Genomic DNA, 17,209 nt, shown 5'->3' on the forward strand with positions numbered 1-17,209 from the left:
AAGCTCCTGCCATCCTTCTTTCTCCTCTCCTCCAAATAGAATATATATATATCAAGTATTTTTCTTGTCTAGTTTACTCCACTGGCTAGCCTTTCACAAGGCTGGGCACATAGCTCATGTCTTTAAAAGTCAATCATTGCTGGGCATGGTGGCTCACGCCTGTAATCCCAACACTTTGGGAGGCCAAGACGGGTGGATTGCCTGAGGTCAGGAGTTCCACCTGAGATGAGCACAAACTCATTTTCTCACTTTAGCCACTCTTCGCCCTTCTTAACCTTCTCTCATCAGTCTTGTCTCTGATCCACCTAGCTATTTGCAGAGGAGTGACATGATCAGATTTACATGTTTAAAATATTGGCTTTAGCAGCAAAAGGAGGATGGACTGGAAGAGAGGAGAATGGAATCTGGGATGCCGACCTAGTGATTACCAAATGTGAAGGGGCTGACACCTGCTTTGTGTTCAGCCTTCCTCTATAGGGATGTGTACTTTGTGGACTTGTTTAAGAGACTTTCAGGTTCCTTGGGTGCCTCTCTCATCTCCCAGTCTTGTGTTCCCATGTGCTCTACATCCCCTAGACTTCTTTGTTGGCACTCCTGGGCTCCTGTTTTATCATTCCCCTCCTCCAGGCTTTCTCCATCATCATCCCTGCCCCGACCATCTCATCTGTTATCCCCTCATTCCCTTTGTTGACCTCCCTTCCCAGGCCTCTATGTCATACCATTTCAGGGCATGGTAGAAGCCCCGACTATGATGTGAGTTACCATCTGAGTCAGGGACTCAGGAGCATGGGGCATACCTGAGTTTATTTATGAGTAGCAGGTGGACTGTATAGACCTGACCTCCCCTTGAGAGGCAAACTGCAGCTTGGCCTCTCTTCTCTTCCCCCTCCATACCTACCTTCCCATTCTTGCCCAGGGTTTTGTTCTGCCTACCCCCCACCCCTACCACAGCTGCCCCCTCAGTGAACACACTGCCAGGTTCACTGTCAGACCTCTGCCCTGAGGGATGCCCAACAGTTGGGACGCCTGCCATATCCCTTCTGTAACCCTCCCCTGCAGAGCCACTCAGCCAAGCCACCTACCTCTAAGCAGAGCGAGCCCAGCTAGGCTTCGCCTCGGCCTCCCAGCCCTTTCCTGTAAATGCACTCACAGCCAGGAGGGGTGCCATATTAAATCAAGACTGATGGAAACCAGTGACTGCGATTATCCAGCCAAGATGCAGCATGGGAAGCTGGTCGCTGATGGCTCCAGGTGAGGGCTTCTGAGGCTAATTGTGTGTGGCTTTTATTAAGAAGATGCTCTGTCTCCCACTCCTGCTCTCCTGGGTGGCTCCTTTACAGTACCTCTCTCAGCTCAGTGCCCTCTGCTTCTGCAGGCTGAATTCCTGCCTTCTCTTCTCCTCTAGTGGATCCCTATCAGAGCAGAGCCTTGAACTCGGTGTTGTAGCCTTCCTCCCCATCTCCCCAAAGACAGGAACAATAGTAGCCTGTATTTATAGAGCCCTTACCAAGCTCCTCCTATCCTTCTTTCTCCTCTCCTTCAAATAGAATATATACATATCAAATATTTTTCCCTCTCTAGTTTACTCCACTGGCTAGCCTTTCATAAGGCTGGGCACATGGCTCATGTCTTTAAAAGTCAATCATTGCTGGGTGCGGTGGCTCACGCCTGTAATCTCAGCACTTTGGGAGGCCAAGATGGGTGGATCACCTGAGGTCAGGAGTTCAAGACCAGCCTGGCCAACATGGGGGAAAACCAATCTCTACTAAAAATATAAAAACTAGCCGGGCGTGGTGGCGGGCGCCTATAATCCCAGCTACTTGGGAGGCCGAGGCAGGAGAATTGCTTGAACCCGGGAGACGTAGGTTGCAGTGAGCCAACACAGTGCCACTGTACTCCAGCCTTGGCGACAGAGTGAGACTCTGTCTCAAAATAAATAAATAAATAAATAAATATATATATATATATATGTGTGTGTGAAAAGTCAATCATTCATTTCATGTTTTTTAGCACAAACTCTATGTTAAGCATTGGTAAAAGAACATGAAGCAGTAATCTTCTGCCTGCCTGGCTTAATCTCAGTGTCCTTTACATTTTTATCAAGAAGCCTGATCCATTTTCTGAGGTTTTTCTGAATTGGCATAGATATTTGGGACACCAGGCTGGGGAGAATCAGAATGTGCTGAGATTTAGGCCATGGTTTGAATCTTTCCCAAGACCATCTAGAAACATCCTGGAAAACTAACCAGTTCACGGTATAACTTTCCCCACCCCACCTGTCACCTCCATAGAAGTCAAGAGTCATTTCCTTTGCCCAAGAAATAAACAGGAATACCAAACAACCTAAAACCATGATGCTGAAGAAGAGTCACAGGAAGTAGAAGTGTTTCCCCACAGAAGACTTAGGGAGGCCATACTGGTCATACCCAAATCAACAAAGTGGAAAGAAAAGTTATGTTAGACTTTGCCTATGGCAAAGGGAAAAGATACGTTCTGTGAGGCCCCACAGACCAATGGGTGGAAAGTACCCAGAGGTGGAATTCTCTCTCATGTAAGGAAAGCTGACAGCAAAGATGAGCCGCCTCAGGCAGTGGAGGCACCTCTAGAGCCGGGTGAGTGTTGAGACTGCACGCTGCAGACCTAGGGTTCCTAGAGATGGAGCCTTGAGAGCTGCCTCTGGGGCAGTGGTAGCAACCAAGTGGACTTGGCTTCTGGCTTCTGCTTGAGCCAGAGTAACTCTTCCTTTCATCTGTGGAATTCCACCTACAATTACATTAGTTAAAGGATTCCAGTACCAAAAACAAAAAAGGCACTAGATTAGACAGTCTGTTATCAAAATGCAGTGAAGGAGAAGAGGAGTCACATTTATCAAAGGCTTAATAAGGGTTAGGTAGAAGGTAGCCATTTTGGTCACTCAGACTACCTCTTAATGCTATGTGCCAGAGACTCTGCTAAGAACTTATATATTAATGCATTATCTCATTTAATCCTCACCTTGTGGCATTCCACAAGGATCCTACAAGCCAAAACTATCAATACTATCCTGTGTTTTAATGAGGAAAACTAAGATTCTGGGAGCTTAACTTCCCCAAGGTCAGCTAGCTAGGAAGTAGATGAAGTTGAGGGGTGAACTCAGGTCTGTCTGGAGCAAAGCGTGCTTTTCTGCACAACTTGCCTCACTGTGAGCCAAAAGAAGAGCCAAACCTCAGATGGAGACAGCTGAAATAATTAAAGCAGACGCTGTGTGTAAGGTGCTGAGTACAGTGCCTGGCATACAGCAGCCATTCTGCAAACGGTAGTCACCTTTATTCAGTTAGCAACACAAATTGACGCCTGCTGTGAGCCAGGCCCTTTGCTAGGCGCTGGAACTATAGAGATGAATAAACATGGTCTTGTAACCAGTGACCTCATGGTCCAGGAAGGAGAGACAAACAGGAAGTTATTTCAGTGCACCAGAGGTCCCAGGGCCTGGGGTAGGCACAAAGCCTTACAACAGACTCCCTAGACGGTACCACCTTGGAGGTTGGTGGGAAGAGAGAAGACCTTTGTAGTGGGGTAATAGTGTCAGCGAAGGCCCAGAGGCAGGCATACTCTGGGACTCATCACTGAAGGGAAGTGAGGAAACTGACCCAACAAACCCTTGCAAGCCAGCTTCTGTCCCTTCAGGCTCCTTCCATGGTCTGCCTGACTGCAAGTCAGCACTGTCCCAGCCAGTATGTATGCATCTCACCATCAGAGCCTCCAGCCCAGTGGACCTAGTGCTGAATGGGGCTGGGTGGGCAGGGAGGAGGAAAAAGCAGATCTATGGCTGAAGTCGGCAGAGCCAAGTGATGTATGTGGCGCCTGAGGGAGCTGCACAGTGACACTCTGGATTCCAGCCGGCAAGTGTCACTCCGCTGGGATTGGCGCCGAATTACTGCTCCGTATGAAACCCCAGGACTGATGGGAGCTTTCAGTTATAGACTGATAGCAACAGCCAAAATTGGATTGTTTGCTATTTATTTTTTTTAACTTCTGTCAAGGTCACTACTGTAACAGGAAAACACTGCCCAAGCAGTAGGTATTTTTTATCCTCTCTGCCTGCAAGAGCAATCTGCAACCACAACTTTTGTGACAGGGCCTGACTTTGACAGCTGTCTTTCCAGAAAGATGTTAGTGTTACAGGCTTGGGGAAAAGGAGCCTCCTGAAGACCTGGTCATTCCTTTCCGGTTCAAGATCTGCTTCCTTCCCCTCCAGCTCCCAACCTCCACAAATACTCTACCATCAGGACCCTGCCCTCACTCCTCCCTGCCTGTCCTCCAGACAGTCCCACGGCTCCCTCCTGGCCCAGTCCTCCAGCTTCTTCAAGCCTCCTGTTCCCCAGAAAGCCCCCCAATAGATGTTCCACAATTATGTGTTCTTCCTTTCTCTTCTCCTGCACCACTCCATCTAGCTGTTAATTCTCTCCTCTTTGTATCTGTCATTTTTGCAAACACTCACCAGATGCCCCACTATTGCCAGGACGCATGCTAGAAATAGCAGTGAGTCAAACATAGGGCCTGTCCTCGGGGAGCTCATAGTTGATTTAGGGGACAGACTTACAGACATTCACCAAACTTGTTTTCAAGTAGGTTTTTGTGTTTTTTAGTGAAAGATGCAGTGCTGGAGATTCATGCTTTGCACCCTTGAGGAAGATGGTTGGGAAGTATTTTTGTGCAGGCCATGCCTCATCTCCTGACTTTGAGCTGCCTGAGGGCAAGCCCGGGTCTCCTCTTCTGCACGGGTAACCAAGCTTAGGCTTCTCCTGCTGCCTTTTGTGAAGTGGATGAAGCTCAGGGCCAGACATGGCAGACCTTCAGCATCAACTGGAACCTCCCAGGGGACAGGGCATAGTCCTGCTTCTTCCCCTGCCCCACCCTTTCATCATGGCCATGCACAAGGCTGGGCATGCAGCAATTGCTGAATAATTATGTTTGATAGAAATACAGCATCATTGAAATGGGGGGTATTCATAGCTCTCTTTTGAACATCAAAACGTTTTTCAAGAGGAAAGAGGAATTTATACTTATTAAGCACTTATTCCATGCCAAGCGTGATGCTAGGCCTGTTACATACATCGTCATATTAATATTTAATCCCCAATTTGCTAATGAGAAAACTGAGGTGAAACAACTTGCTCCAGGTGATAAGCACATCTTGTCAGTGATAAAGCTGGGATTGGACCCAGGTCTTCTGTCAGACTCCAGAGCCAGGGTAATCTGCTAGCAGTACTTACTCTACCAGCAGAGTGAGCTGAGAGCCCTGAGTGGCAGCCACCTGAGTGGAAAGTAGAAAGGGCTGGACCAGCCTCCAGTGACCATGAACCAAAGCTATGAAGCAGGACCACTGGAGACCCAGACCTGGTTTTCCCCGAGTTGGGGGATAGAATGAAGCTATGGTGCTATGGTTCCAGCAGCCCTCAACCATTTGCCTTCTCTCCACACAGTACCAAGAGAAGCAGCGGAAGCGTGAGGCCGAGGAGCGGCGCCGCTTCCCCCTGGAGCAGCGGCTGAAGGAGCATATCATTGGCCAGGAGAGCGCCATCGCCACAGTGGGTGCTGGTGAGTATGTGTGATGCCAGAAAGGACAGAGTGGTTCATGCTCTGCTGCAGTGAGGTGTACATCCTGTCATCACCAAACTGGATAGGCGCTGTTAATAATATTAAAAGTTAGCATTTGTTGAGTACTATCTATATGCCAGACATTGTTTTAAGTTCTCTGCGTGTCATGTGTCATTTAATCCTTATAGCAATCCTCTGAGGTTGGTGCCGCTCAATCCCATTTTACTGATGAGGAAGCTGAGATACAAAATACCTAAATCACTTGCTCCAGGCTGCTTTCCTATGCATAGAATTTAACTCTGACCGTCATCTGGTCCGCTACCCTCAACCCCATTTTTCAAGTGGGAGAATTGAGACCCAGAGAGGGATAGGAGCTTGTCTGTCACTAACAATGTAGCAGCTGAGCCAGAACTTATGTCCCCATCTGACAACCTGGGACTCTTCTATCACTTCCGGATAATTTGTCAACAGCTGGCCTAAATTTATAGAAAATATCCTGAACAACTTTTGAGTGTCTTCTCCACCACTGAAGCTCTTATTTCCATACTTTGATCCTTGGGAGGCAGACTGCCCTCTGGTGTAACCCCTAATGTAATGGCCCTCCAGCCTGTGCAGACCCCACGAGCAGATAATTAAGGTTCTGCTGAACACAGTGGCCTCATCTTTGTTCTCCAACTCTGAAACACCACTCCTTGGGCTTGATTTCAGATAGATGAGGCAAGGGAAGAGGAACCCCAGGCCAGGCCAAGACAAAGGTGTATCCCCCAACACAGTGGTTCTCAAAGCATGGTCTCTGGACCAGCAGCATCACTATCATCTGGGAACCTGTTAAAACTCAGATCTCAGGCTGATTCCACACCTGTGGAATAAAAATTTCTGGGATCTGTATGTTAACAGGCTCTTCAGGTGATTCTGACACTCAACTGAAGTTTAAAATACCACTGCCCCAGGAAGGCCCTACCTGGTCGTGTGGTATGCCTGGATTGTGGGGTTGGTGCTTTTTAACCTCCATTTGTAAGGAAGTTACTGTATCCACCTTGCTGAGAAGCCCTGCAGCTGGGGATCACAATGATAATGTTCAGAGCCATGTTCAGTCCTTGTGACCAGCTCCCAGAGGCTTCTAAACCCAAGCATGAGGGAATAAGGCAGCCTGGTGGTTGCAGCTGCTAGCCCAGCTGAAGCATGAAGCATTCTCCGGGTCAGAACTTATGGTAGGCAAGCAGCACCCAACACCTCGAGACCTCAAACTGAAGCAGGTCCAGGAGAGGGAGGCAGATCTAGAGGCTAGGCCAGGCCTCCCTGAGTTCTCCAAGCTAGCGTCACATGTGTGGTAGGGACTGGCTGGATGGAGCCTGGCACCCCATGGGTACCATGAGGATGGGCAGCCAGAGAAGTGCCGCAGAATGAATTGATTTGATAAATGGCCATTTATTACCCTCACGAATTGGCTGAAACCAATTTTGGTCACATCAACCCCTGGTAAGTGCTGGGATATTGATTTGTGCAAAGTAATACAGTGAATTTATCAGTGTGATCCCCAGCTGCAGGGCCTCTAGCAAGGCTGGTGCACAGTTACCACCTTACAAATGGAGGAGATAAAGCGTCAGCCCCACAGCTCAGGCCCCCATGGCCTGTCTGGTCTAGGGCCACTGGAACCAAACCAGGACAACCTGCAAGCCAGAGCCTTGGCATTGAAAGTGAGGCTTTTCTTCCAGAATCCAGAGCTGCTCTCGATCCTGAGGACGGGAGGCTGCCTGCCCTGTTGGGCAGACCTCCTGGGAGCTCAGCACCTCCACGCCCCACCATGCTCCTCAGAAAAGCAACCAGCTCTCTATTCAGCACATTCAGAATCAGACTCCCTCCCCTCCCCAGCCTGCCCATCTCCTGTGTTCTGATCTGTGTAGAGACCACCATTCACTGATCTCTTAAATAGAAACTCAGATGCTTCCTTGGCCCCTCCCTTCCCCTCACCCCTTACAACCCATGAAGGATCAAACACCGGGCCTTGCCACTCTCTTCCTAATATCACTGCCCTAACTCAGGGTGTCCGTGTCTCCCATCTGAACCAGGCAGCTCCTTCACTGGTGTCCCTGCCTCCCTTCCTTCCCCTAGAATCAGTTCTCCTCACCAGCTGGAGTAATCTTTGCAAAACACGTATCTTAACAGTGCCACTCCCGTTTAAAACCTTTGCATGTTCCTTGCTGCCCTAACCTGGCATGCAGGCCTGCTCCTGCTGCTCCCTGCTTTGTGCTGCATGCACCAGCCACAACAGCCTGCCTCTGCCTCCCTGCACATACTCTTGATTTCCTGCCTGCATTTGTCTGCCACCCTCTCTGCCTGCAATCCTTCCCTTCTGGCCCTTCCCCCACCCCACCCCAACCCATTGCTCACACACTGGCTGGTTTTTACTTAGCCTGACTCAGTTCAGGAGCAATTGACTGCAGGCTCCTTGAGGGGAGATAACATGACTTAATCATTTTTGTACTCCCAATTCCTGACACAGCACCCTGCTCAAAGTAGATGCTTAGCGCAGCTTGTCAAATTAAAGAATTTGGTCTGGCCCCTTGTCCATCTCTAGGGAATAGCCCCATAGGCCAGGCCCTCATGGGCTCTAGGATGTGCCCTGAAGTAAAACAGGGAAGCTGCAGCACCTGCTCTCTGGTAGCCCACAGCATACTAGGAATACAACTATAGAATAGTTCATTACAGCCATACTCTTTGACCTTTGACCCCTGGAGTGGGCAGGCCATTCCCCAGACCTGCTCTGAGAAGCCTCTCCTGGGCACAGGTCAGCCTGCCCATACCCGGCAGCTTTCTCAGAGCTCCTTCTGACCAGGAACCTGTCCCCAGCTTCTGTCCACCTGGTCCCAGTTGACCCTCTGAAGCCACATACTCCCCTGGGGAAGCTCTGCCACCTCACGTGTTTGGCTCTGCCACCTCACGTGTTTGGCTCTGCCCGAGTATGGCACATATTTCTTGTTACAGAAGGATTGCGTATGGCCACCAGGGCACACCACCAGATCTCATGCTTCACTTCCCTCTTTGACCAGCCCAAAAACGTAATCTTCCCAAGCTTTGTACCTTTCTGGACCCTCCCTTTGAATCCTCATCTGAGAAATACATCCATGTCATCCCTGGGTTGTGGAGTTGTAGTGATTAACTTACAAAACTGCTTGCAGTTCCACCCCACATCATGTTACTTCTGAAGTCACTTGCTGTGCTTTCTCGTTGCCTGGACTGCCCTGCCCTTCCACGTTGCCTGCTGAGACATTCAAGACCTAGGCCCTTTATTGTATATTTAAAACAACTGAAAGAGTGTAATTGGAATGTTTGTAACACAAAGAAATAATAGGCACCTGTCCAGTACTTACCATGTTCCTCGAACCTACAAGCAGTCGTCAGGAAATTGCTGATAAACATTTTTATGACTCAACCATGAGAGTCCCTCTGAAGGACTGGTTCCCCTAGGAGATGCCACAGATGTGACAAGCTTGTTCCAGATTAGGTTATAAAAAACCTCCCACACTATATCCCTGGCACCTATCAAGAAAGGTGAGTCAGCCCACCCAGACTGCCCTAGAACCCTCAGCTGGACAGAAACAAAGGCCTGGGGTGGAAGGAGGAGGCCGCTTTTGCCTTTTTGGTTTTGCACACACTGGGGCCTTCTTCCTGGAATGTCCCATCATACCTGCAACTGGCTGGCAATCTCCCTCTCACTCTTCAAGCATAAATGTCAGGCTGGCACAAATGGCTCTTCCCATACTTCCCTCTGTGCACCTATCCTGTTTGGAGCCCACAGTTTTCATAGCAGCCTTTACCTCTATGGCACACACCTTATTTGAGGCCCCTTTATGGGTGCCCCTGCACCTAGTACAGAACTTTTTTGCTAAACAAATGCATAAGGCTTCCTGGAGAGGGATTTAGAAGAAAGTGGAAGCCTTCTTCACCCAAGAATGGTAGTAGCCACCTGGGGCACTAAGAGACTCAAGTCTAGGCCTTACTCTTCTCCTCTTCTCTGTAAAATGAGAGTTGAAGTTCCTGTTCTTTCCCATTTGCGATTCGAGAAAGACTAATAATTCATTTAGTTAGCAAGTATTAAACCAGTGTTGGGCTAGTCTCAAGGGTCCTCAGAAAATAGGACACCCAGCACCTGCTCCCATGGAATACAGTCAGATTGGGGGCACACGCTCTCCCCCAGATACAAGGCCACAGGTAGATGAAACACCTTACACTGCCTGTCTCTGAGCCTCGGTGTACTGTGTAAAATGGAGGTAACACCTACTTATCAGATTATTAGGAGGATGAAAGAGTTACTGTAAAATACAAAAGCTAATGGTAACTCCAATTGCTGCTGCTATGACTACCATTATTTTTACTCTTATTGGTATACCACTCCTTGCCACTTACAAATTGCTTTCATCACCATTAACTTGTTTGATCTGCATGTGGGGCTGACACAGCATATGTGACTGTTCCCATTTTATAGAGGAAGAAACTGAGGCTCTAAAGGAATAAGTGCTTTATTCAAAGTCAGTCAGCTGGTAAGTGACAGAGGCGGGACTCCTTGCTGGATTCTGTAACTCCTGCCCTCTCCACTATACCACCCTGTAGATGAATGCATGCCAGAGAATACAGACCTGCAAGTTAATGGCTAGATGTGGTGTGGTGGAGTGAATCAAAAAGGGCTGCTTTAGGTGAGTTTTCAGATGTTCCAGTAGTGACAAGCATGGTCAGGAGAAAGCAGAACACAAGCCAGGTGGGCACTGGTACTACGTGCTGGGAGGCAGAGCAGCCTAGCTGGAGCTCGTGGCGATGGGACTGGGCAGGCAAGGGAGCCAGGCTGCCTGTGTAGAGGGCCCTGACACCATCTCTAGCCCAAGAGCAGTGACCAGGAGAGGGTCAGGGGACAGGGGCTCCTGAGGCCATGTGCTGAATGGCTGAGCAGTCCAGATTAGAAGACTACAGAGAACGTTTTCCAGGGAGTCAGGGTACGAGGAGGTACCGTGGCAGCAGAGAGCCAGAGGAGGAGAGCTCACTTTCCTCCAAGCTCCTGTAGTAAAGCACAGGCTCAGGCTCAGCCAGAGCTGAGGGTAAAGCCCAGGGTCTTTGTTTCTTCCCCCTGTAAACTTAAGCAGGTTACCTAACTTCTGTGTGCATGTTTCCTCACCTATAAAATGGAAATCAAGTCCCCTACTCTGCTTACCTCACAAGGCTGAAATGAAATTATGTCTACAGAAGTTCTTTATAGACAATGAAGTGTTACAGAGTCAGTTGTAAATACATTTGCTGGCCACAATTTGAGCAACAACACCTATCGCCACATCCCACATGGGTCCATCCAGGTCTCTGTCCCAGCCTCTACTCTGGCCTGACGGGATCCTCAAGGCCCATAGCCTTGGTTCTCAGCCACCCTGCCAACTACACACACTGGGGCCCGCCTTCTCCAGTCCTTCCTAGCCACCACCATTTCTCATTCTGTCGGACTCCATCTGCTTGGCTGTTTTTCTCTTCAGATATTATTAGAAATGTCCAGAGTTGTAATTGTTTAATGGTTGGCATTTCGCCTGCTTCACAGGGGACGCACATCAAGCCCACCCCAGACTCATGCCCTAGGTCGGGCAGAATTGACCAGGGACAGCTGTGCAGTGAAGTCTGCCTGGCATTATAAAGAGCTCTCTCCCAGGTGCATTCTTAGAAAAGAAGGGGGAAATAGTGGCCCCAGGCATAATTCAATTCCTCATTCTCCATGGTGTTTTTGTACTGCACAGCTCAGCAGTGTGCAGCTCTCTGCGGGCTGGGATGCTACCTTAAAAGAAAAGTCAGGATCAGAACCCCAGGTACATGATACCCTGGGGAACCCACGTAGGGGAATGCCTGGGTATATCTGCTTTCCCAAATACCCCATGAAGCTTGAACTCAGTTCATACTCAACTTGTTTCCAACCTAGACTCTTAATTTAGTCAACTTTTAGAAGAATGTGGCTCCTTTCAGGTCACCGCTCTCATCCCTGCCCTAACACACATACACACATGTCCATACATAGTATTCACAAGTCTAGCCTTTGCCATTTTAATATCTACACTTCCTCAGATACCCACACTCTCAACTCCCTGTTTCTGTAGGATACCAGCGACTCCCCACTTAGCCAAGCTTGCACTTTTCTCTGTTCATCCCCAGCATTCAGGTACCTATGAGGTCTGTGGGTTCCCCTTATAGCCAACCTTTCCAGAGATCCTGGGCCAGTTAGTTGGATTCTTACCCAGGAGAGAGGTTGTACTGAGCTTTGTCTCAGGCCTCTTTCAAGATTCTCAGGGAGCATTTTCTGGGCAGGCAGAAGTGGCTAGTCTGATGTCCGTGAATTTGCACAGCTTCCATCTGTTTCTGCTGAGGCCAGAAGTAGAGAGAAAGTCGTATTTTAGGTAGGAACATTAGAGATCGAGATGAGAAAGACCACTGGCTTGAGGTGGAACTCCTAAAACAGTATTCTAGATCTTCACAGTCTGATCCCACCCCAACACTCCTCATGATCATTCCTGTCTCTCCACCTCTGACATACTGGCCACCTTTGCCTCTTCAAATCCTGCCCATCCTCCATGATCCGTCACCAGTCCTGCCTCTTCCAAAGAACCTTCCCAGACCTCTGCAGTCACTTCTTTGAAACCCAGCCACACAGTATAGTGGTTAGGATCTTGGCAACTCAAGACTGGCAGACACATCCCAAACACTGTCAAATCTTTCTCGATTGACTGGTGTTCCAGGCCTTGTTCTCTGACATCTATTCCTTGGCTAATTTTCCCTTGACACCCTGGGGACCAGATCAGACATGCTGTTCCATTTGCAGACTGACCTTGACATTACACAGTGCTCTGTCTCTTTCCTGCTCCTGCTCCTGACTGCCATGTTTCCATTAGTGCAACCAAAATTCATACTTTTTTGAGCAGCCATATGTTACTTTAAAAAAAAAAAAAAAAAAAAAAAGACAGGTTTAGAGAGAGAAGCAACTCTGCCATCTACTAGTTGTGTGACTTGGGCAAGCCTCTATCTGTTGCCTCAGTTTCGTGTTCAGTATAATGGAGTTGAGAATACTACTTTCCTCTCCGGGTATTTGTGTGGGTCTTGAATAGATACATTATTGGTGAATTTTCCCATTGTGCTTAGCATACAGCATGTTCAGTGCATGATTCTTCTTGCAGTTCTGCCTCACTCCACCCCCACTCGTATACTTGAGCAATGTTTCTGAGCCTGATTCTCCTACTCCATAATTAAGCGCTTAGTTTTCTCAGATTGAATGCATAGCCCTTGATTACATACTCCCTCTTGAAGAGGAGGTCAGGTCTTACTCTAGCAGAGTTGAGCCTCCAAGGAACCTGGTATCTATCTGTCCCGCTCGCCATGCTCCCCACTCCCTCCGCCACTGGAGGCTATGGTTAGCATCTCTGGTAACCAGGTGGCTTATCCCTTCCATGCCCCGAGCTCCACATTGCCTTTGATTGGCTTCCAGAAAATGCATTTGGCTGTGTTTCCACTTTCTGACCCAGACAGTGGCCCAGACCTTAGTTTCCCCAGATAGGAAAGGGTCCAGGGCTCACATCCCACATCTCCAAGGGCCTGCCATGGGCTTCTGCCTCTTGCATTTGCATAGGAGGCGGCCCATAGTCCCACTAGCGATGAGTAGATGAGTAACCAGTGAGAGCTGAAGTTCCTCTCAAATTCTCCTTCACCAGTCCCCCACCCCCTTCACCTCCATTCACCATCCACCCGCCTTTCAGTTTCCCTAGCAACACTGAGTGCTCATCCTGGAAAACTTTATCCGAAATCTGCTCTGGGCAGGTTTCCAAATCCATGCTAACCTGATTAGGTGTCTCTAGGGGCCTCGCCAGCTAATCAGATTAGGCAGCACTAATGGTAGTGAGGACTTTGAGTGGGCGCAGAGCAGTAAAACATATTGTATACTTAGTGATAATTATCCTGCCTTTTGTGTCATTGATTTATCTGCCTCCCTCCCCGTCCCCCGTCTTGTGTGTTTGGCCATAGCGATCCGGAGGAAGGAGAATGGCTGGTACGACGAAGAACACCCTCTGGTCTTCCTCTTCTTGGGATCATCTGGAATAGGTAATTGGGAGCAGATCATCTAGTGGGGACGGAGAGCTAGGGTAGTGCCCGGCCCAAGCCTGATAGCCCCAGCTGCTGCGGGCCAGGGTCAGCAGGTCCACCTCTAGGTCAATTTCCATCTCTGAAAACAGCGGCCTCCAGATTACAGAGCCACCAAGAAAGAGGACTCTGTTACCATCTGTCATGTTATGAAGAGCTGGAATTATGCCCCTCCCTCTGGAAGTTGGGGTGCTAAGACTGATTCACCTGGAGGACCAGGCCCTTCAGGACCCATTAACCCTGGTCCAGCCACTCTGCATCCGCAGAGCCTCCCCTTCGGGAATAGTTGAATCACCTCCTTTGCCCAGCACACCAACCATGTTCAGTGCAGCCTAGCTGTAAATGCTAAAGAAGGCCCCTAATGACCACCACAGTGCCAGATGCATAGCAAAATTGGTTGCAGTAAGATGGGTTGAGTATTTTTCTAGCCAGTTGGGCTGGATTATCTGAAGCATTCTTACCCACTCATTCTCTGCCCTGACAGAACCCCCCCATTCCTTCACTACCACCTCCCACCATGGTCCTGATGGGAAATTTCATGGTTTAGTTTCCTTCTCTTCCCCTCCCAACATCTTCATGGGCCTCTCCCTCAGATGTAGGCCCCCAAAAGGATACCACCACCTGACCATGATGCTCCAGAACTAGACTTTTATACTAGTCAGGGACTTCCAAAGGTTACCATCCACCAAGTGGCCCTTCAGAGCCCCCACTTCAGTACTGTCGTTCCTTCTGTGTTACAAAGAAGGACCATGAAGCCACAATGAGAGGTGCTCTCCAGCCCCTCCCACCCTCTGTCTGGCATGTGGTTCCAGGGCCTGGCTAAATGGCAGGACTGTGGGTATTGAGAGGGATGCAGGGCAGTGAGCCAGGAGGCCCGGGTACTCCTAGGAGAGGTGAGGTTTGTACTAGGCTTTAAAAAGCAAGTTGGTTCTGGATTATAAAGTCAACCTGTCACTCTTAGGACGGTGCTACAGAGAAAAGGCCTCAGTCCCCATCCCAGAAAAATTAAGATGCAGTACAGACTTTGATTTTGGTCCCAGCTTCACCATTAACTCCCCAGGTGACTGTGGGAGAGTCATTGATCCTTTCTGTGCCTCAACATTCTCATCCATAGAATATATTCTTTCTAGTATCCATGCATTTCTAGTATTCTTTCATTCCAGTGGTTAGTCACCTGTTTGTAACCCAACACCTCTCCTTTCTTACTAGGAAAAACAGAGCTGGCCAAGCAGACAGCCAAATACATGCACAAAGATGCTAAAAAGGTAAGGACTGGGACCTAGGTCTGATCTGCAGATCGTGGAGACCTCACCACTCCTGCTATCCCAAAAAATCTGACCCTCTGAATTCAACAATAGGCAATCAAAAAGATGGGCCCTGACCCAGGAAGCAGACCTCAGCTCTGGCCCCCACTTGGCCACCAGTTGCTCCAGAGATTTGGGCAAGTTATCCCACCTCTTTATGCCTCAGTTTCTTCATCTATAAAATAGGAATAATAATCCTTGCCCTGCCTGACTCTTGAGGAAACAAAGTGAGATCCGCCATACAACATTTTCAGGCATCTATGCCATGCCAGGTGTTGAACTAGATGCTGCTAATACAGCATTTATTAAGATACTCCCCCTGCTCCAAGGAGCTCAGGTTGGAGAGGGAAACAGCTTTAGAAAGACACCATTACTGTTCAGTGCAGTCATGGCTGTGCTCATGGGAGTCTTGGGGGCTGTAGGAGAAAACAAATAGGAATAAGAGGATGCCTTGTTGCCTCTCACTATCCTGCATGAGCTTTTAAACATGGTTTCTTATGTCTTGAGCCTGGGGTGCTTATAGTCCCCCTTCCTCCATGGCTCAGAGCCCTGGATTCTCCACAGGAGAGGGCCATCCCCATCCCCTATTTGTTCACACTCAGGCTTTCCAAGGCCTGCTCAGTTTAACTTTTTAGGGAGGCAGGAAATGCTTTTGTGCAGAGACAGCAATCCTCGGAGAGAGTGCAAAAACATTTCACTGAAAGCCAAACATTCTTCTACCAGCCTTCCCAGCATCGAGGGCTGGAGGTTGCCCGAGACCCCAGATGCTCTTGCTCTTGCCTTTCTAAGGAAAGCCTCCCTGGCCAAAGCAATGAGGAGTTGCTTAGGCCTCTGCCAGCCAAGTGGCCCCAGCAGCAGAGTCTTGGACTCCTGTTCTCTTTCTGGCCTGCCTGCCCCACTGGTAGCCACAGAAACAAGGTAGTTCAGATTATGTCCTCCTGAGCCCCCTTCTGCTTCATAAATGGCTGAAGGCTCTTAAACCCCCATCTCTGCCAGTAGCTGTGCTCTGCCTCCACCAAACCTGGAGCAGACCCACTTGACAAGCAGGCAAGCAAGAAGCAACGCGTAGCATGCTAATGCGCTCCAACTGAAATAGCATTTTTAAGTCAATTCATCAGGTTGGCAGCGATTGAAACAATTAGCACTCTGGAAAGGGCCATAAACTAGCAGGACTATTAGGGAAGATGCAGTTACGGGCAGGAACCACCTGATTAGGGATGAAGAATTCTGAGTGGTTTAATTTTAATAATACTGTCAGAAAGGTTAATATTTAATTACAAATATAATCTCCTTATCCAAGCTGTCTTCATATGTCTTCATACACAGTGGAAGTAGAAGGAGAGTATGTACTGACTTGCTAGTGTAAAAAGGAGAAGGGGCTTGTTAAAACACTAATAATGCAAGTAATTTTTTAGTTGGCACATCTGAATGGGAGACAGATTTACCCCAGTGCAGGATGACGTTGGCATGCTTCAGTGCATGCCTCCCTCAGAAGGAAGTAACACCATCACCCTCAGAGGCAGCGCACTGTGGTGGACAGAGCTCTGGAGCAACCATTCTTTGCTTCAGGTTCCAGTGCTTCTACTTTCTACTGGCCCTAGGCAGGTGAACTTTACCCCTTGAAGTTTCAACTCTCTTGCCTCAAGGTGAAAGCCCTCCAATCCATATCTTAGGTTATGGGGAGCATCAAGTGACGACGCTGTGTGCTTATCACTTATGTCATCACACCATGGCGAGCACACAGCAAGTGCCTCTTCCTTGACTTGCATGTATTCATCACTTCCTACTTACCACAGCAGCGCCCCATCTACTCTCCCATTTGATTCTATGGGGAAGATGGCATGGATGCTAAATTAGACCCACTTTTCAGATGAGAAAACTGAGGCCCTACACCATTCTTAGGCTTCCCCTGTTAGGGGAAGAAATAAAACCAGAATCAATCCAGTCTCTCAGCTCCTCACTGTGATACCGTTGTTCTCAGCTGCTCTAGGAAGCTAGATGGGAAACTTGCCGGTGTGTCCCCATTTCACATTGGGAGATGAGAGGCATGAGAAGCTGCATAAAAACAATCATGTATTTTATTTTTAAATCATAGGTGGTGCTTCTATGAAACTCCTACCTGTACTAGCCCTGTGGGTCAACTCATTACAGAATCTATGTTTAGCATAGATACT

At 48.7% G+C, this 17,209-nt stretch overlaps 1 protein-coding gene across 4 annotated transcripts in view; it reads left to right on the forward strand.

The window, feature by feature from the left end:
- The window catches only part of CLPB (caseinolytic mitochondrial matrix peptidase chaperone subunit B), a 148,538-nt gene that overhangs the window by 119,600 nt on the left and 11,729 nt on the right, over positions 1-17,209 (forward strand). For all 4 annotated transcript variants that reach the window (XM_003910368.3, XM_003910367.3, XM_021926248.2 and 1 more), the window contains 3 exons: positions 5,466-5,580; positions 13,615-13,692; positions 14,941-14,996. In XM_003910368.3, the coding sequence (XP_003910417.2) occupies positions 5,466-5,580; positions 13,615-13,692; positions 14,941-14,996 (249 nt within the window). The remainder of the gene's footprint in view (positions 1-5,465; positions 5,581-13,614; positions 13,693-14,940; positions 14,997-17,209) is intronic.

This window comes from Papio anubis, chromosome 12 (genome assembly GCF_008728515.1).
Source record: "Papio anubis isolate 15944 chromosome 12, Panubis1.0, whole genome shotgun sequence".
Classification (NCBI taxonomy): Eukaryota; Metazoa; Chordata; class Mammalia; order Primates; family Cercopithecidae; genus Papio; species Papio anubis.